This window comes from Poecilia mexicana, unplaced genomic scaffold (genome assembly GCF_051168715.1).
Source record: "Poecilia mexicana isolate PSO_F unplaced genomic scaffold, ASM5116871v1 scaffold_23, whole genome shotgun sequence".
In the NCBI taxonomy this organism is placed as follows: Eukaryota; Metazoa; Chordata; class Actinopteri; order Cyprinodontiformes; family Poeciliidae; genus Poecilia; species Poecilia mexicana.
Window position 1 is genome coordinate 4,591,069 of NW_028263392.1, and position 21,195 is coordinate 4,612,263.

The following is a 21,195-nucleotide window of genomic DNA, read 5'->3' on the forward strand; positions in this document are numbered from 1 at the left end:
AGGGTGCCATCTCACTCTTAAATGATGTTTTATGTGGAACTACCTCTTCCTTAACTCAAATAGATCGACTTCTCAAGCACATTTTTATCCAAATATTCATGTCACTTGTTTAAGATGAATACAAACAGTAAGTTGTGTCCACTTGAAATCTTTTATTAAACAGAGTGCTTAGCTTTGCAGTGCAGGCAGACATGCTAAATAAAACGCACAAGCTTTCATGATTAGTAGATTAAAAAAATTGAATACATTAATTTCAGTAAAAACAGAAACATTTTCCTAAAATCATCCGTTAAATTTGAGAGGCACATTAGAAATGTGTAAAGACGTGGATTGCCGTCGCTCTTCAGTGGGAGCCACAAGCTTTGCACGCGCAGCCGGTCACGTGCTTGTAGTTATATTTTCTGCTAGTGAGGTCCAAGCATTTCACATCCAGAACTCGGAGGTCTGAGCTCTCCTCCTGGCAGCACCGGAAGTCCTGCTTGACCTGCAGGTACGCATGTGCCAACACCCTGTTGGAGAGGAAAGGAGAGGGAAGGAAATGGAGGGAAATGTTGGCGCGTCGGATGTTTTTGCGCAGTCCAAAGTTTGGTTTCTACTCACCAGGGTTCCGACAGACATCGGCCCTCACACACGGGTAATTCAATGACGGCGGAGCAGTCATCAATGGTGACGTTCATTTTGGACAGTTTGGGCTCGCAGGTCTGGTTGCCTGGAATTAGAAAAGATAAGAAATTTAAGCTTTAAAATTGTAATATAAGGAGTCTATATCTAATGGGTCATTTTTATATTTTTTTATTTTTATCTTTACTTGACTCACAGGTGGAGCAGCAGTCTCGGTTGTTCCAAGTCGCGTTACCCTGTAAACCAAATCACAACAATTTATCATTAGTTTTTCAGATTCCTTTAAGCAAAAAGGTGTGTTTTTTTATTTAGAAAGTAATTTTAAAAGTGTTTTTTCTTCTTCTTTTTTTTTTTTTTACTTTTCCACTAATTGGTTGAAAACTCGTGCAGTCATTCATCAGTGGACAATTTGAGTGTTAGGATGAGTGTTCATCTGAGAATCAGTGGCAAAACTTGAGAGAGCTAAAGTGATCCTGTAAAGATGTAGCAATTTCTGTCTCTAGATGTGAAAAACATACTAAAAAAATGGCAAAGTATTGACTCAGGAGGCCAGAATATAAATGCATACACATTTCTCTAACTGCTGTGCATCCTTTACAATAACCTCACATTATACGCTAGGTTGTGTCAAAATTATTGACAATTTGAATTGTACAGAGGCAAAGTTAAGTACCTCAGGACAAGTATTGGAATGATAGACTCTTGGTTCACTCTGAATGCCATAAGCAGTGCAGATGAAGGACATGCAGCGGTCATCCGGGTCTGTCCATGTCTCTCCCACCTACAGGTACAAAAATATGTGTACAAATGACAATCTAGACAATATACGAACCAATTTTGATGATTAAGTTAGATAAAACATTATACTTTGTATGTGGTTCCACTGTAGACACAGGTTTTCTCAACTGTATAAAAAAAAAAAAAAAGCAACAGCGGCATTAAAAAAGATGTGGAAGAAACATAAGACCTTGAAAGATTCTGATGCCACTGTAGTAAAGTTTTATACAAGGTATATTAAAGCTTAAGATTTTGATTGGTTTATATTGTCATTGCCTTCCATCCACAGCCAGTTTTTTTTCCCTGCAGTTTTAGGGTTTCTGTCAAAGCAAACACTTGTGCATGTGAAGTAGGAGGCCGCCAGGGCTGCAGCCCCCTCTTGTGGTGGCTTAGGAATATAAAAACTTAAAATCAACAAATTTGTGCAAATAGCAGGATTACTATTAGCTGTACTATTGATAAATGCAGAAAAAAATACATAATTTCTTAATGTTAATGGCTACACACGAAGTAGCAGGAGCACCGCAGCACAGTTTGAAAAGTAGAAGCTTAGAGGTTCAATGAGCAATTTTCTCAAAAAAGTCAGGCAGTTTAACTCTTCATATTAATTCCTGTCTTGTGACAAAACAGTTTTGACAAGGATCTGCAAGAAATCCTTCTTCCAATGTCGGTTAATTGCCAGTTCTTACCACAAATTGGATCACCACAACAAGTGGTGTTCACCAAGCTGGCATTTGGGGAACAGACAGGCACTGGCAAAAGAGACTTTGGAGAACAATCCTCACTCATAGTCTGATTGTTACATGTGCACAGGTGGCAATTAGACTCCCACACCTCTCCAGGCTGAAAAACAGACACATATGTTCTCAACTTAGATGATAGTTTCAGATAATTAGATCTTTCAAACCAAAACTTTTGCTTCAAATAAACAAAGAAGTTAAAAGTTCTATCATTAAAGAAAATATCCTTACGAATTTCGGCATTCCAAGTGGTCCTTTGCAATCTATGTTTAAAGAAGAAAGATAGTCACAGGACCTGAAGTTAAATCTATTAAAAGTTCTTGTTACCCATTCTAGACAATAGTACTCACAATTGCATTGTTTCACACAAATATTTGAGTGGTTTCCTGCCCTGACAAGTCCTGGAGGGCAGAAACAACCAGAGGTGGTCTTTTCAAGAGTGGGCCCTGAATTAACAATTCTAAAAATAAAAAAAACAGATGACATGTTTTTTTTTGTTGTTGTTTTTACAGACATATAAAAAATAGCATGGACAAAGAGAGTTTAACATGTCAATGTTTTTCTCAGTATAGGTATTCCTAGCCAGGCATTGACGGAGGCATCAGAGTTGTATATCTGTAACAGCCCAAGTTATCCATATCAACAAAGTCATCAAAACACATTAGTGGATAAATTCTGCTTAACAAAGTGTAGGTTTCTCAAGACCTTTGCAACTTCATTTTTGCCAAATAGCCTGACAATGGTAGTCCTCCTGAATGTTCTGATGAGTACCGTTGGGATGCAGAAGACTCCACTGGGGAAGAAAATGTATGCTGACACTAGTTTTGGTCAATAAAATACTGGAAAAATATAGTCTGAAACCGACTATATTATATCCATAATCTGGATTGACTATCCAGATTATGCATCGAGATAATCAATATGGTTGTACACACCATGCTTAGAAGAAAACAACTGGATAACAGAATTTTGGAGGTAGAAAAATCTTCTATTTCACTTAAACCTAACTACTGGTTAGGTTACTACTTTCTTTGTATTCCATTCCCTGTCTTGATCACTTGTCTTGTCACTCACAACTGGTGCAAATTCCCTGTTAAGAAGTTGATTTGTATAGATATGAAATCAGCTTCTGATGTGTTCAATTTGATGTGTTGATGTGTCCAATAAACATTTTTCACGTTGTATTTTCTTTAAAAGAAAGTTGTCAAACCCTCCAAAGCAGAAGTCATCTTTTTTGTTCCGGCATTCTTCATAGATCAACTCACCGGAACATTTCACATCTGAAACACAACAACGGGCGTTAGTGTTGAATAAAAATGACAACACAGAAAATGTAAAAAATGTTTTAGCTTTTTGACAGCTTTACTAAGCATCAATCAGGGAGATAAAAAGGGCTCACCACAACTTCCATTAGTCAATTCTCTCCAGTGAATACAGAAACCAGCTTGTTTACACTCCCCAGCGGTTTGTTCCAAAGAAGAGCAAGAATTATTTAAGGTGGAGCACGAATCAAACTCACAGTTCTTCTTTCTGGTACGTATGTCCACATATTTGCTGCAGTTAGCAAACACTCTACAGAGAAACAGATGTTTGGATATTTAGTTGCAGTTAACAGATCAATGTGTCGTGGACATTTCCCACCGCTCACACTTTTCCAACAGAACAATTTTTGCGTGTTGTGTGTGGTCACTTACGGATGTTCAAGCAGGTGACATTGCGAGTTTGGAGAACAGGTAGGTGGGGGCCCAGTGAGTTCTCCATGGGGTTCAAGATCACACGGTACATCTGCTGGTGCTGAAAAACACTCGGGCTTCAAAGGGTCACGGTACACCCAGTCGTAGGCCGTCTTTTCGCAGCAAGTGTCGTTCTCGATCCGTCCTCCTCTACGGATGCACGAAGCACCACCACACACACCTGTAGAGAGGATGAAAGTTGAGGTCAGTGAATAATTTACAGGGCATGTCACTTTTGATATTAACAGTTCTTAGCCTGTAAAGAGTGAGAATAAAATAATATTGAAAAACAACTTTTATTTGCGTCTGGACAATCAGGCTCAAAAAGTATTTGGCTCCACTGACATCTTCTGTTTTTGTTACGTGACCTTCTGGACAAGTCGTTGATTTTGGTAGGGCAGCCACTGTTCCATGTTTTCCCCATTTGTGGAAACGGCTTTTATTCCGGTTCTCTGTTGTCCCAGAGGTGGCTTTGTAACTCTTTCTTGACGAATTAATTTCATTGACGTTTTTTTGTGTGTTCTTGAATTTGTTTAGAATGGTTGTGTGTTGCTTTTTGAGATCTTTCACCCTACTTCATCCTGTCAGAGTCTGCAGCTGCTTTTGCATTGATCATACAATTGCACAAATTGGAGTTATGAAAATGTGATCAACAACCGGATGTTACTACTTGTGGAAAAGATGAAGACAACAGGAAGTAGTATTAGGATGAATCTGGACGAATTTCGGACGAATACCCAATTTTTCATCCTCACATTGAAGGAAATTATTAATGCTTTTCAGAAACAATTCAGGAATCACAGAGTCTCAAGACTTCAAACATGGTGTGAGAAGTGAAGTTGAGGCATAATACATTCATCTGAGGCAGAATGCTGAGGACGAAGTACACATTCGTTTACACCTTTGAGTCATCACTTCCTGTTCAAAACATACCACATTGTCCTTGGGTGTTGTTGACAAAGTTCTCCATGGCAAGGTTGACCACGAGGGTGAAAGACGGAGAGAGGGAGACATAAGAACGGATCTCAGGAAAGAAGATGTTCACCTCGTAATCTGTGGTTTCAAATCTCAAGCCATCCTTTTCGTAGGGTGGTTGCACAGTCTCATTGTTCAGAGTCGCCTAAGGTAAATACATCAGTGTCAAAATAGTTTATCTGGCCTTATTTTTGTTGAAGCAGTAGTTTGGTAAAATGCAGAATTTGAAACACAAATGGAAGCAAATACCTGAACAGCAACAGGATGATAGGTGACACTGAGTTTAGCAGTATTGTTCTGATAGTTAACAATAACTCCCTTGACACAGGAGCCTTGGAGTCCCTGTACACAGTCGAAGTTGTCCACCGCAATGGCCAGGTGGTAGCGTGGTGACTGCTCTTCCACCAGAATGTAGGTGCAGCTTTTCAGGAAATCAAAGGATAAACCATTAAAAGAGATGTAGTGAGGGTCTCCGTAGAGCTCACAGCGACCTGGGAATGTCCCAAAAAGATGAGTTAGTTCATTTGTTATGTTCAAAAAACCCAAATCATTTGGAAGAGAACAAGATTTTATCTATAAAGGGGAAAATAATAGTACTCTATGAATACTCACAGTCACAGCTAAATGATTCACAGCATCCATCGTTGATCTGTATCAACTTATTCCTCGGACATTTAGGAACAACAGGTTCCGGACAGACCACTGGGAGCAACTCTATTCTTCCATTTAAACACCTCTTAATAAAACAGTCCTCTGTCCAAGTGTCACCACAAGCCCAGCTTTTTTCCTGTTTCAGGTCTTTGCAGAGACAGGGTGTGGGTGACGGCTCTGTGGAGGATGAGGAGCAAAAACAACACAAGGTTATTAATAGGACCAGTTGCTCGGGTCACTATGGTAATCCTGGGAACAAATACAAAGCACTTACGACTACTCGTAGGTGGTCCAGTTGTAATATTCACAGTTGTGGTTTCTTCTGTAGACACTGAAGTCAACGTACTGGAGGACGTTGTCGTTACTGGAGTAGGAATAGTTGTACTTGAAGACGTTGGCATCACCGGTGTAGAAGCACCAGTTCCCGGTGTTATACTTGGAGGAGTTGAAGTTGCTTCTGTAGAAGTGGCGCTAGTGAACAATGTGTCAGTAGCAGTCAAGACACTGGTAGTTGTAATCAGTGTTACAGGAGTTGTGGAGGGTGCAGTTGGTTCAGTGGCAATTGATGATAATGTTGTTGTAGGAGCTGTTGACATCAAGGTAGTAGATTAGTTGATGGTTTTGTTAATAAATCACTTTCTTGTTTTGACATAACACACACAGTGCCTTAAAAGTTCCCAATTGGATTTAGGTGTACACTTTGACTGGGTTCTATTGTAACACACAAATATGCTTTGACCTGAACCATTCCATTGTAGCTATTGCTGTATGTGCAGGACTGGCCTGTATGTACCTCTATCTCCCCTTCCTTCAACAGTCCATCAAGGAACTGTACACTAACGCAAAGCTGTGAAACATATTAAAATGGTGAATATTTGTTAATACTCACAGCAAATGATAGTTCCACTTTCACAAGTACTGTGTGAAGAGTAACAATTTTGAGTCATTATTGAAAGATGATTTCTCAGCATTTGGTGTAGCAGATACTGCATGCCTAAAAGTTGAAACTTACCAGCCAACAAAGTTTATAATAACTTCACCCCCAGGTGGGACGATGGTTTCATTGAAATAGCAGGGACAATTTCTCAATTCAGTGCATTTACCAGTACTCTCATCAATGTATGGAGTCTCCCTAGGGCATCTTGGATAACAGCCTTGCATAGGAACAAAAACATGTATTTTGATATTGTGGAGAGTAGCGGATAATGGAGGATAAAAATGACTGCTACAGTAAAAGACATTCAAGATTGCCTGTCACCTTCCAACTTGTGTTGAAAATAGTTGGTTTTGCCACAGGTCAGCATCCTTCCACAGGCTTCATAGTGCCACGTACACTGGCCTTGCTCGTTGTAGTAGTCACAGTAGACAGCTAATGTAAAAGTAATTTTATGTAGTAGAACACATTGGATTAACACATGTTTTAAATCTATAAAGCATAGTTGAAATGCTAGGTTCTTGTGTAATTTAATGCAGATTAAAAATCAATCTCTTTGGATGGTAAAGTTGTTCACAGGTAAAAAGATTGGAACTCACGACACAAATCAGGCGTCCTCCAGTTTATGCAAACATTTTGATCGCTGCAGGCCTCTGCATAGGCGGCCACTGCCGTGCAGTAACCCAAGAACTTTCCTTCAAACTCACAGGAGCAAGACTCCTGTACACATGCGTGATAGTAGGGCTCTGGATCCACCTGAGGGTTATTGAACATCCAGGTCAATTTTAAAGCTGTCAGTGACGTATTTGGTGACTTGCAAAATAAAGTTACAACCTCCAGCTTCACTACTATTAGCGATTAGCTTAATATGTGCCAGGCAAACCTTTAAGTGACAGTCCTTGAATGTGTCCCCTTTAAGGATCATACAGCGCCGCTGGGCCCAGGCAGAACAGTAGGAGTTACGTTCACAAGGAAATATCTCCATGGTCACATCTGAGCAAGGAGGAGTGGTGGTCTTCCAGCTGTTGCCAAAAGCTAGCGGACTGGTCACCACTGCATTCCAAATCAGAACTCATTAAAACTCATTCCCAAAAAAATTGCAAAAACATTTTCGAGTAAAATGATTCAAAGTTGAAAGGAATTACCGGCTGAGCCACTGATCTGTAGGTCATTCATCTCACTGGAGTCAAAATTGCCACAGAGACCACAGACTTTGTTCTAGAGGAGAGATTGTTTGAAATGACTGGGTTGCAACAGGCTTTTGACATGGCATGTTTAAAGATGTAATGGTATAAGTGATTCAGTTCTGAGAATGACTGTGCTTTTACTGTAAGTCAACTTTGCCACACCAAGTCGTTTTTGAATACTTTACAGGCGTAGTATTGTGTTTTCCAGCCACAAAGTGCCATTTTAACTGTTACCTTCAGTTGCTTTTTTATTATCATTTTTAACAACTGAAGATATATCAAATTTGACTTAGAAGAAATTTTACTTAAAACCTCCTGCTCTTTCTGAAACTCCGCCTCTTGAATTAACCCTTAGTGGGAATTTCAGTAACTATGGCTAATTTATTAGGGAAGCATCAATCACAAGATATAGTTCAAGCACTCATTAAATATTTAAAAGACACAAAATTAGCTGTGAGGATTTAGTATGTATGTGTGTGTGAGCGTATATGTATGTATGTAATCTAGTTTTTAGGGTTGTAAAGATATAGGATAAATTGACTTTCTGGATTACACCTCCGTCCAGTTGATGGCGGTAACACACCGCGTCTGTAAACTGCCAGTAAACGCCATAGAAGAAGAAGAAGAAAAAAAAAGAAGATTTTTTTAAAACGAAAAAGAAGAATTAACCCTTTAACAACATTTTTACCAGCGTTTCATTGAGAAGTAGTTTGCATAACGAGCTCAGCAGACGAGCAGGTGTTTGCTAATTGCTGCTAGCGAGTCTGAACATGAGTCTGACGAGTGGGGGAGTCGCCCTGTGAAGCAGAAGCTCGGAAACTGCAGCTCCGATGAGGAACTGCATCTGAAAGGCGGCGTTCCGTCCACCCAGGTGCTTTTTTTTTTTTGCAAAAAAAAAAATGCAACCATAGATTTGTGTTCATGTTGACATTGAAGATCCTATTTATAGCTACAAGAGAACCTTTTACATGATTCCTAGAGTTTTTAAAAAGTTAAAACAGGTGAACATAAATGTCTCACTTTCACAATTTCCCCATTCACTCACCCTCCAGTATGGATGGAGTTCTATGGTGATCCTTGTGTGTTTGTCCCAAATGAGAGTTAGCCCTTTGCTTGGCACTGAGACTATTATATAGAGTCCAACGGTGTGTATGGTGTAAAGGGGTTCTTGTTCCAGAGTCCAGCCACTTTGGAGTTGTCTGGTCACCTTCATGTCGCTAAGTGTCAGACTGACTTTGTTCTGAATGGGAAATGTATATAAATGCTTGTTAAAACACATTAATTTATATTAAGATATTCAACATGATTGGTTAAATAATAGGATATAAACACAGAGAATGGGTTTAGGTTTTAGGTTCATCACAGAAGAAGAACAACCCACCTCCACATCCAGAACGATGGTACGAGAACAGGTGAGTGCTTCATCGCAGCAGGGCACACTCTCTACTCTGACAGAGAAGGAACCATTTATGTTCCCACAGTAATCCTGCCACAAAGTCAAAGAGATACTAAATGTTAAGCAAACATTAAAAAATTCATCTTAAAATGCTCCGCTACAATTTCGGGAACTCGCCTCCACGAGCCTGTACTGACAGTGTCCATCAAAGCGATACCATTTAGAATCAAAAGTCTGGTAATGTCCGTTTCCATAAACTTGGCACTTTCCTGAGCATGCCTTACTTTCGCAGCTCCACTGGCCCTGAACACAGGTGCTAAAACACAGAGGACATGATTGTTCCGGGATCTATGACACTGCTAGTGCAAATAAGACAAACCTAACTTGTGTGTAAGTTTTCAGCAAGATATAGGAACTTGATTTAAATTAATAATTCCTTAATATTGATAAAATGTCCTAGTTCCATTTGCAAGTTATTTCACTCATAATATGGGGAAATGTCTTGTTGTAAGTGAAATAATCTGCCAGTTGAACTGATACTTTTTCATCAACATTCAGGAATTATTTACTTTAAAATAAGCTCCTATATCTTGCTGAAAATTACTTGTAAGTTTTTTCTCACAAACGGATGTGTTACCATGTTTTACAGTCAGTTTTGACAAGCTCTCCCGCACCGAACACTTCTCCACTGTACACACAAGTGCAATTATTTCTGGGAACGCATCTCCCATAGTGGTCCTCATAGAGATCCGGAGGGCAGTAACAGCCACTCTCACAGGTTGCATTGCCACCCTGGATGTGGTGTACAGGAAAAGAATAAGTCAAATTATTCCACAGAAAACTTTGCGAAACACTCAGTAAGGGTAAAGCTTACCAAAGGTTTACTGAGACTGCCACAGGTTTTCTGAGCTGTGTTCTCTGCTGACTCGGAGCAGTGAACACAAACCTTCCCCTTACTGCAACCTAGGGATAAAAATGGGTCTTTATGTCAAATGCAAAAAAAATTACAAGAAAATGTTTTTGTTTTTTTTTTAGACAAAAAGCACACAAGAGACCTACATATTACATACAGTCATTTGGGGCAATTTAATATATTTTTCCATTTTATTTAAGTAACTTTGACGGAGTATTAGGGCTATTGTAGATGGACATTTTTGCCAAATTCCTGAGTTCCAAATGTAAAACTCAGAAATGTTGAGATTATTCAAATCATTTCTGAGTTTCAAAAGCCGAAAATGTGTGACTTTTAGAAATGTTCTCTGAGTTTCAAAAGTAGAAAATTATCGACTTTGGAAATTTCCAAGTTTTTTTCTAGAAAATTTCTGAGATTAATCTCAAAATTTCTGAGTTTTTTTGTTGTTGTTGTTTTGACGCAAATGTACTCTTCTCTTTCTTTCTCTTTCTCTCTACAATGGCCTTAATACATTGTTATAAAAACAAGAGCTCTCCATTTCATTGGAATTAAGATATGAGAAATCATTTACCACAGTCCTTGGAGCAGTGCAGTTTTCCATCTTCACAAAGACTTCAAGAGAAATCATATTTGATTAGATATAGATCAATCTATTTCATATTACCACAAACACTGGAAGCACTCAGCTGCAAAGAAATCCTGTGTGCACGAATAGAGCTAAAATGTTAACTTAGATTCACAAGTTATCCCTATTTTCAGTAGCAACCAGGGGGCGCCAATTTCTTGTTGCCTGGACTTGTGTAATAGCAACAGGAAACTTGTTCAAGACAAACTGACAGGTAAGTTATGTATTTTTATGTTGTGTTTGCGTAACGTCCCCCCAGCTCTTACCCTCCCTACCCGTTCCTAATGCCACCCTGTCTAAATCCATCAGCTCCCCTCTCCCTCTCTGCTTTTTTACAGCACCAGTATGTTGGCACTGTCATGGTGTTGCTAATGATGATAAAAATGTATCAGAGTTTTCGGTATTTTCATGGACTCACCACTGTTGTCCATCAATGATTACTGGTCCTGGGGGTGTCATGCTACCACTGTGGGAACACATGCATTGCCCCTTTGGGATGCAGGCATATTCCTGGTTCAGATAGGTTCCTTCTGGACAGCCACAGCCCTCCGTCGGAGAATTGTCCAGCTCACAGCGGGGATCGTGGCCAGACAGGGAAAGGCATGTGCTGTTACAGGCCTGGACGCTGTAGGAGAACTCCTGGTTCTTGAGGCAATTCAGAGCTTCAACACAGAATTGTTGCTGGAGTTAAACCAAAATTCTTATATCCTGCATAAATTTGGCATAAACATTTGCTGGTGTGGGATGTAAAGGGTGACAAAATGAAGACGTATGTTATTATCTTGGATCCAATGTGTTTTTTAAAGGCGTTACTCACTGCAGTTGGTGGCTCTCCTCCAGTCCCCGAGCTCAGCACCCAGAACGGCACAGGCTTTAGCGTAACTTCCCAAAGAAGCACACAAACACCGCAGCAGATTGTTGCCACAGTTACATGTTCTCTGGATGCAAGCCTGGAAGCAGTAATAGGTTATATAAACACACAGTCATTGTTAATTCGTCACCCTCAGTTGACATATTAACTCACTGGGAACGTCTTAAAGAATCGGTTGTTTCATAAAAACAGTCTTACCGTGTGGTACTGATCGGTCGGGATGTAAGAGTGGCACCTGGCAAATATCCCATCTGGGTCATTCAGTACAGAGCACTTTTCATCTGCAAATATTTCTGCAAGCACAATGAAACAATATGAAGAGACGTGTTGGCAAATTATTTGGTTTGTTCCTCTTGAGGTACAACATGTAATATATATTCTATGTCAGATTTGTTTAACTTATTGACTTCTTTTCCACGTTTTTCCTGGCGTTGTCAAAATTGGAGTTAAGGTAGTTACTTTGACAATCTTAACTAGCAATGACTGTTTTTCATGTTACCAGTGTGCATTTTAGCAAAGGACAAACATGTCCTTGCAGAGCTAAGCTTGGCTCTTCATCAAGCGTGTTAAAGATGAACCCAGAGTGAAATGGGAATCCTTTTTGCAGTCACTTTCTCTCTGTTATAAACACCAGGGATTCATCAGCTGGCTTTGCTAATTTCACATCAAAAAGTAGCTTTCAAGTTTATGTCAGCAGTTGTTACCATTGTCGGTGTTGATGCAAGGGTTTGGGATGTTCTCTCGACAATCTCCCAAACTCCAGGACAGAGCGAAAAGCTTGGCAGAGCTCTCGATGATCCCGCTGCTGGTGTTGAAGTCGTCTGTGGTGTCATTGTTTCTGTTGCCGCAAAGACCTGAAAGAATGTCAAAAACACATTAACACGCCTCAGCGTTTTTTGTCTTTTTTAATTATTTTTATTAATGCATTGTAAACGTTAGCTGGTAAAAGAACTGAGTGTGTTTGACCCCAACCTGAGATCAGACCAGAATGCAGCGTTGGTGGCGTGATGTACAGCTGGATTTCAGGGAACACCTGGACTTGGAGCTTCAGACCAAATGGCGTATGAACTTCAACATACATCGAGGACTTCCAGAAAATGAGGAGTTGATCTGGGAGGTGACACAGATTAGCAGGTAATGTTATCGCTGGATAACGTGATTGTATTGGATGACCAGGTCCATTTGCATTTGTCTTACCAGACTGGTAGAGTTCAGTAATCTCTTGTTCTCCTACTTTTACCTTGCTTAGAGTGAATGTATAACTGTCCTAAAGATTGAAAGAAAACATGTATATCCACGGATTCTTTAAAATTGAACATTGACTTTTACTTAAGCATCTTTCCAAAGAGTTGCTTCCTAGTGTCCATACCTGGAAAACCTGCACATGTACAGCTTTCAAAGATGCTTCTGTTGAAGAAAACTCAACTCTAATTGACCAGTTAGGGCCCTGCAGGAGAGTCAGAGGTTTGTGGTATTAGTTTAATCAGCCAACAACACTGAGAAATGAGGAGAGTCAGGAATCAACCTTACCTGTGATGCCATGTATGTGCATTTACCAGGAAGTGCAAATCGCTTGCCGTCATACGTTGTCACAAACTGTCCTTCAATGAGACATCTGGATGGGCAGGAGTTTCCAGAGCACTGCCACCTCCCACTATTGCACTGACTGAGTTTGGAAACGGAAAATTTAATACAAATATATATAGGCTACATATATATTTATGCCTTAGTCATGCTTCAAAATCACTCATGACTTGAGCACAAGAAAGGGGAGTTTCCGTTAAATGGAGTTAGTTTATTTTCCGTGTTTTTGGTTATTTTGACCATTCGAAGCACTTTACACCAGAACTACGTGTGTGTGACATATATTGACATGAACATCAATAGAGTACTTAGTGCTTTGCCCAGGGGCACATCAACATGAGACAGGAGGATGCTGGAATTGATCCTCCGACCTTCTGATTGCAAGAGCCGTCTCATCAAGTACGTAATCAATTTTAGAAATGTCTTCAAAATGTATTCCCAGTGTCACCTGATCTACCTTATTTGTGTACATTGGGTTGTACAAACATCTTTTGTTCATTTGATTTCAAAAGCAGAAGTATTTTAACTAACTAATAGCATTTTGCTTAAATATACAAAAAAAAATTCTAATTGTTAAGGATGTGAACCTTTTGAAAGGCAGTTTCAGTTTTAGATTAACAACATATAACCTCAAAATAGCATATTATAATTATAATAATAATATTCTCACTCACCCTAATACTTGACATTTACAACTAGTTTGGACTGAGACTAGAAACTTTCTAAATTCTGAGGATTTTGCTACGAGTCAGTGACAATGCTTCATAGTGTCCAGATTGTCTGCCCACTCACCATGTTTGACACTTGGTGGTGCGAATGTATCCAGGAGAGTAGATCCTATCATTGAACACACAGGGACAACTGGAGAGACTCACACACTGGTATTCGCTGAAGTTATCGTCCAGAAACTCACCTATAATTACATTTTGTGGGGAAAAAAAAACCCCTTTGAAAATCCAGACAACAAAACAGCAACTAAATGACAAAACGTGGATGATAGTGTGTTGCACGCTCCAAATGGCGGTTCTGACCTGCGGGACAGACACAGGAACTGGTGGTCTCCAGGTTGGACAATCTGAGGTCTGGGTTTGAGCAGCTTGGCACGAAGGGAGAACCCTCTTCAACGTAAACCAGTTGTCCAGGACACGTTGGTGGAGCTGCACTCATCCACCAAAGCAGACAGAAGCATCATAAGATAATCATCCTTGACTATTTGGGTCAAATCCGGTGCATTGACGTTGTCATCACCTACCACAGTTGGTGATTGTTCTCCACAAGTCCCAAAGGCGACTGCTTCTTCCACACATAAGGGCAATCTCTTTGAAGAATGCGCATGTGACGTCGTTGCTGCCTTCGTAGTTGTAAATGTTTTGATCGCAGAGGGCGATGTACTTCGCGGTTGTGAACATCAGACAATCTAGTGCGTGTGAGAAGAACTCGCTGCAAAGCTGCAAATGTGATCAGAGAAACAGAATCAGCCTTATAGGTTACTCCATGGGTTTGTAAGGTCATAAATAGAAAAGAGTAATATATTGGCCGTCTTACCGGGTTGAAAGGAGGAAGGAGATCCTGAAGGTAACAGGTGACGTCAGAAATCAAATACTCTTCCACCAGCTGCTCAATGTTGTCCACTTAAATAAAATGGTACATTGTTAGGACAATGAGTAAACCTCAAAATCTAAAAGAATTGATTTATTGGATTGATGGTAACAGTATCTGGTAGCAGATGTATAGATTTGATGCATCTGAAAAACATGTTAGTAAGTTTGTACTTACTAACTTACTAACTTACTTAAGCAATGTTAGAACAAATGGTACAACATCCATTGTGATACCATACCTATGTTTTGAATCGCGCAGAGTCCAGTCAGGTCAGAACTCAGTTCTTGGTCTAGCTCGACCTTCAAAATAAATCATAAAGACCCTTTAGAGGTTGTGTTTGAGAACATCTGAATGTTACGGATAATTGTTATGTATATGAACTTTGGCCCAACAAAATGTGAGTAAATGTGATGCAGCATATCAAGCCTCATCATCAAGCTCATAATTTGGTCTTATCACTTAAAACACAACACCAAGCCACCTTTCGGTCACTGAGATGACAACATGATGACTCTAAAAGAAAACAACCAAATTATTTCAATGGTCCAGTCAAAGCACAGCCCTTAAATCAACTCAAATTATGTGGCAGGGGAGGGCTTAAGAGAGATATCCTTTTCCAACATTGTAAAGTAAGGTGGTCCCAAATTCCTTCAACATCAGAGACTGATAAGATCCAACAGATGACTGTTTCATGTTATTGCTGCTAAGGAGAGTTCCTAAGCAACTGAAGCAACTGCTTCAGCATTTAAACTTAGTTTGTGTGAAATAAGTTATGATTGAATGAGCAGATGCTACGATGACCAGCTGAGGATAGCACAGTGTTGTTGCTGAAACGTGCTACACAAATCAACTTGACCTGACTTGTGTTTGTGTGTCCATGAGTTCAGAAGTGCTCTCACCCAAACACTGACGAGTCCTCCTCCAGCTGCAGTCTGCCAGGTGACAGACAGGGGGAGTAATGAGCTCCTCAGCCTGGTGTAGATGCCGTACTGAAATATGTGCTGGTAAGTGTGGTCATACGGAAGGGAAATGCTGTCGACAGAATAAACCATAAACATCAGAGTAAAAAAAAAAGAAAAAAAGACTATTAATGTATTCTGGTCAAACATTACACACCCCAAATGTGACCTTTGGAGAGCATAATGGCTTCAACTCAAACTCAGAGACTAATAAATGATAATGACCATTCAGAGCTAATAATCTACTACTTCATATGTCTTAGGAGTTCCTGGTGCAGACTTGTCCACCCATGGCTAAACTTTCCAAAAGGCCATAGGATTTCCCCTGCATTGCTTCCTTGTTGGCCTTGTCCTTCAGCTCCACATAATTGATTGGTAATTTCATTGGGTCATTCTTAGGTCAAGTGTCTCTAGAGTCACTGATCCACTCACTCATTCTGTGGGTCAACTGGGTCATCAGAGCCATATTATCCCAAGTGACTGTGTCCACTTTTCAAGATGAGAGATGAGGGTTAGGGTTTGTGTCTAAACTTGGGTGATTTAGTGTTACTACGGTCAACAAATCCATCCATTGACCCACTCAAGTAGTCATTGGGTAGAAAGTAGGACAGGTCAGGTAAAATTCAATTCATATTCTGCTTTTTTATTACTGCTGTCAGTGAGGCCACTATTGGTAAATATAAAGAAAAAGACTAAAAATAAAACTATCCCTTATATTAGTAGCATTTTGTAACACACAAAAACTGTAAAACATCAACCTAAAAATCACATGTGAAGCAATAATTCTTAAAAAAAAAGAACAATAAAAAAACACTGAAGATAATATAAATATAACTTTATTTTCTTAAATAATCTTCCTTTAAATATTTAATACCAAATACAGGAAAGAACTGATTTTTTAAATTTTTTTTTTTTTGTAATAACTGAACTCTTACGAACTGTATCATTTTCTCTTTTTCTCTATAGCAAATGTATACTAATATATTAATAGTTCGTTAATTTTAGTTAATAGTAGTAGTTTTGGTGACTTAAGACAGTAAAAAATAAAAAAGTTTGATTTCAGTTGCATTTGACAACATATTTACTGGAGACAGAGGGTTTCTAAGGCCTGTTAAACGGAAAAAGCTTTCAGACATACTTCAATCAAAGATTATACATCTTGCATTACAGATTTAATTAGCAATAGGACAATCTTTAGCTGCCATATCACTACAATGTCCAACATTGATGAATTGCTACCAACGTTGGCTGTTTAAAACGAAAAAATATTGGCCCGGATAAGTGTAATACACAATTTATTGATAAAGCAAAAATCTGTGTAGGACATGTGGTCAGACCTTTTCTTCTCCACCAGGATGGTTCCGTTCTGCACAACGGTCTTGACCTTGTTGATGATGATCTCGAGGAGGTTCAGCAAGCCGTTTTGGCCTCGCCGTATGGTGATGTCGCACTCCACCCGGTTGTGGGTGAAGCGGGCGAAGGTGAACGGACAGTTGGAGCGCACGTAGAAAGGCGAACCTCTGAAAGCCTTGATGACCCCACTGCCGAATGTCTTGCAAGTGTCTAAACAACAGGGTTGTCAGCGGTTACGACATAAAACAGTATACATATTCAATCACCTGTGGCATTGTCATTCAAGAAAAGCAATAAAACAGAGATAGATATTTTTCGCTTTCACAATGGTACTTACATTTCAGTGACTCAGTTGTTCCCAGAGATTCACCTGCTCTAAAAACTACAAAAGAAATAAAGAAAGGAGGTAGCAGTAAATAATAACTATACCTGATTAATAACAATAATAATGACGGAAAGTCATTTAGGATTAATCGATCTGATATTGACTCAGTACTATGCTGAATACGATTCAGTACAGTATTAGTTTGTAATCTGCACAATATGATATTTTCTCATACTTCTAGAATAAAAATGGGTTATTAATTTAACATTTACCAAAATGGTGGAAACAAAAAAATCTAGAGAATGTTTTGAGATATTTTAAAGAAAACATTAATAATAAAATTTAAATAATAAAATGAACTTCATACAATTGTGAAAAAAAAAGTTTCTGAAAGTTAAATTGACTAATAATAATAATAAAAACAGAACAAAAATGGGCACTTTTACCTGAAGCTGAGAAGAAGCAGAGAGCCAGCAGCCATCTCTTTGAGTCCATGATGCCTGATGCTTCCTCTCTGCAGGGGAGTGCAGGTCACCTGGAGGACCTGCTCATGCAGCTTATATGTCGTCTCTGCCTGCACCACCTCCTACGTCAACGCCCCTCACATGAACGTGTGCATCACCCAAAGTTTAACTTTGTGTCATAAAGAAACTGACGGCAGTGACAGAAACGATTGTACATGCTGAAACGCTAGTTTAATATTAAAGTATATGCTTGTTACATTTTTTTTTAAAAATACTTTGTTGGAGGACAGGAGAGTTTAGCAACCACGTTTTGCTTTCACACCCCGATGCCATTGAAAAATAATTAACTCCGTCCTGGTTCATGTGCCTTGGACAAGCCCCATCATATCCCCTTTTGTCTTTGTCTTTTTGTTAATCTGCAGGGTTAACAAAAGGGCCGGTGTTTGCTAAAAGTTAAGATCCTTCTTCCTTCATGATACAAGACTTAATATGTTACCTAGTGTAGATAAAGTTGGGAATTTCTCTAAAGTTCACCCTCCATCAGTATTCTAAAAAAAATCAGATAAAATGATTTTATGTGACAATAGCAGTTGATTTAAATTCATATGTTCACAGAAAGAATGAAGAAGAAAGTTTCAAAGTTTTTCCTGCTGGGTGAAAAGGCATGTTATCATGAAGCCTGGGAAGAGTTTATGGTAACTGAAAACCAACATGTAGAAAGACAAAAGGTGTGCAACATTAAAGCAAAAAAGAAAAAAAAATCTGATATTTAATGATTTGGTTAAATACTGTTGGTTCAGCTTTGTCTTAGTATTATATGCAGAATGAAGGTTTGACAGGTGCATGGATGCACCAGACCCATGCAAAGGTGTTCACACCCTATTGAATTTTTTCACATTTCTTTACATCAAAACCTCAAACTAAAATGAATTTTATTGAAAATTGTTGTGATAGACCAACGTAAAGCAGAGTAAAGTTGTGAAATGGAAGGAAAATGATTGATGCATTTCAAAGTTCTTTAAGGAACGTCTTAGCCTCCCAGAGGCAAGACTTTGCTTAGAACCATTCTTCACTGCAATTACAGCTACAAGTCTCTTAATAAAGTATTACTTTATTTTTACTCAGAAATAAAGTAATATTACTTTATTTCTGAGTAATAAAGTGATATTACTTTATTACTCAGAAAGAAATAAACTTTATGTTCAGGTGAGATACCACGCCACTCAGACTAGTGATGAGCTTTATTGCATTTTAAATTGATAGTCTTATATCATGGAAATGTGTTTAATTATTGCTTAATTATTTGATTTGTTCTCTCCTGAAAGTTTCAGCTTTCCCGAAACTTTAATGTGTGATACTTATCCAGTCCGGTAGGGGGCAGCAGTTTTCTGAATTTTACCAAGAAAGCAGAATGAAACCTGTTTGTCTCGAGTCACAGCAGCTTTGCTTGTTGTCCTCATAATGAATTAAAGCCATTACTGTCAAAGGGAAATGGGGTAAAAATAAAATTAAATTAAATCAAAACAGCAGAAAGGTTCAATATAATCACTTTATGTTATTTTATTAATGTAATGATCTTTAATAACGCTTGTAATTCAGCGGCTATTTTCAGCATGCCATATTATTGATCGAGCTGGAAATCATCAGTCTTCATCGTAACCCCCCCCCCCCTTCCCCCGTCGCCACACCACGTTTCCAAAACAATATTTCCTTACGTCATGCCTACGTCGCTGGTGACGAACTAGTCCACTACACTCCTCCTATCCTATCCTGCCTCACCTTTCCTCATCACTCCGCTCCAACTCTCCCATCAGGACCACGGAGATGTTCCGCGGTGTCGAAAACAACACAAAGGACGAACTTTACTCGTTTCGCACTTTCGAGTGCTTTTAAATATCCACTTCGGTTGAACTTTGGGGAGAAGGGAGGTGGGAGTTTTTGTCTGTTGAGTGTGCTTTTCTTTTTTTGTTTCTGTGTGAGTGTGTGTGGTCCCTTTCTCTTTAGGAAAAACATCACAGATATAAGTCAGCTCTACCCCCGCTGTGTGTGTTGCACTTCCATATGTCGCGAAAGCAGGTCGACCATGACTACACCCTGCGGAGCATGAGCAACCTGATGGGCGAGCGCTGGAAGAAAGTCAACGACGGAGGCGAGCGCAGCCTCATCAAAGCTCCGTCCAGCGGCAGCATCAGCAGCCAGGGCGCCGCCGCATCCTCATCCTCCTCCACCACCGCGGGCGCATCAGCCCCTTCCTCCGCCGCCGCCACCTCTTCCTCCACCACCAACACCGGGGACTTGGAGCGGGCTGCCCGCAAGCAGTTCCAGCAAGATGTCACTCCAGCCTTCGTCTACGTCCTGGCCGTGTTCTCCGCTCTGGGGGGCTTTCTGTTCGGATATGACACCGGGGTGATCTCCGGCGCGATGCTCCTGCTCAAGAGGGAGCTGGACCTGAGCGCCATGTGGCAGGAGCTGCTTATCTCGAGCACCGTGGCCGCGGCAGCCCTGTCCGCCCTGCTGGGGGGCTTCCTGAATGGGCTCTTCGGGCGCAGGGTGTGCATCCTGCTGGCCAGCTTCTTCTTCACAGTGGGGGGGATCGTGCTAAGCTCCGCTCCCGGGAAAGAGGCGCTCCTGGCGGGGAGACTGATCGTCGGAGTGGGCTTAGGTAAGATGCGAGAAACATGGAGAGTTTAGATGGAAATTACCACAAGAAGCGCAACTTTAAAGACTCCCGAAGTTGTTACACTTTAATGTTTTTTTTTTTTTACTTCACATGTCTTAATATACTGATTATTAGTTTACAATATCTTGCAAAAGTAGGCGTATTGGTGCGTTTTTCCACAATAAAACCACAAAGTTTACTGTATTTTATTGGAACTTCATCTTAGAACTTAAATCTTCTCCTGTCAGTTGAAATCCAAACATAGTTATTTGACCTATTTGACCAATTGTCGCCATGGTGGTGGCAGCATCATACTGCGGGGATGGTTTGCCTTGAGGAAGTTGTTAGAGTTGTTGGGAAGATGGATGGAACAGGACAATCTGAGATCTGTACTACCTTAATTAGATATTAGATGCATTTTTGGATTGAACTGAAGCAAATTATACCTAAATACAGCTGTTCACTTTTTGTTTTTGTCACACAAAAAAAAAACACACACATCAGGTTTAAAGGTGTAATAATGCAGCATTAGTGACATCTAGTGGTTTAAAGTGCAGATTGCATATAAGCCAAAAACGCAGGTTTGCGCATCAACTTAAAGGTGCAATAAGATCGATTTGGTGCCATCATGTGGTATGAATTGCACATCGTACATAAGCGAAAATTCCACACTGACACGTTTTTCCAGATTTTTGGTTCGACCCTATTGTTCGGTTATTCTTAATTCATTTACATGTTTTGTAAAACATCAGGTTTTCAAATCAACATGAAGGCTCAGAGTTTTTAGTTTAGGTTTATTTTGTTTGTTTCACGTGAGAACAGTTTG

At 39.7% G+C, this 21,195-nt stretch overlaps 2 protein-coding genes across 2 annotated transcripts in view; one reads left to right on the forward strand and one right to left on the reverse strand.

Moving 5' to 3' along the window:
- Nucleotides 1-132: 132 nt before the first annotated feature.
- On the reverse strand, nt 133-18,600 carry muc5e (mucin 5e). Its single transcript, XM_088003100.1, is given in 44 exon segments — nt 133-509; nt 601-709; nt 818-857; nt 1,295-1,402; nt 1,489-1,526; nt 2,088-2,241; nt 2,370-2,401; nt 2,489-2,598; nt 3,349-3,418; nt 3,538-3,710; nt 3,833-4,052; nt 4,805-4,991; nt 5,096-5,337; nt 5,459-5,708; nt 5,710-6,083; nt 6,387-6,415; nt 6,510-6,651; nt 6,756-6,866; nt 7,031-7,187; nt 7,315-7,484; nt 7,577-7,649; nt 8,664-8,858; nt 9,000-9,104; nt 9,192-9,330; nt 9,652-9,806; nt 9,889-9,977; nt 10,499-10,539; nt 10,971-11,214; nt 11,370-11,502; nt 11,622-11,716; nt 12,128-12,277; nt 12,396-12,533; nt 12,621-12,690; nt 12,793-12,870; nt 12,954-13,089; nt 13,800-13,920; nt 14,039-14,164; nt 14,260-14,455; nt 14,553-14,638; nt 14,848-14,908; nt 15,509-15,641; nt 16,906-17,131; nt 17,259-17,303; nt 17,687-18,600. Coding segments are annotated over 44 exon segments (5,772 nt in total). The 5' UTR covers nt 17,742-18,600; the 3' UTR covers nt 133-343.
- Nucleotides 18,601-19,579: 979 nt separating this feature from the next.
- The window catches only part of LOC106931397 (proton myo-inositol cotransporter), a 63,423-nt gene continuing 61,807 nt past the window's right edge, over nt 19,580-21,195 (forward strand). Inside the window, exon 1 of the mRNA XM_015009498.2 lies at nt 19,580-20,372. Coding sequence (XP_014864984.2) covers nt 19,772-20,372 — 601 coding nt within the window. The 5' untranslated portion in view covers nt 19,580-19,771. The remainder of the gene's footprint in view (nt 20,373-21,195) is intronic.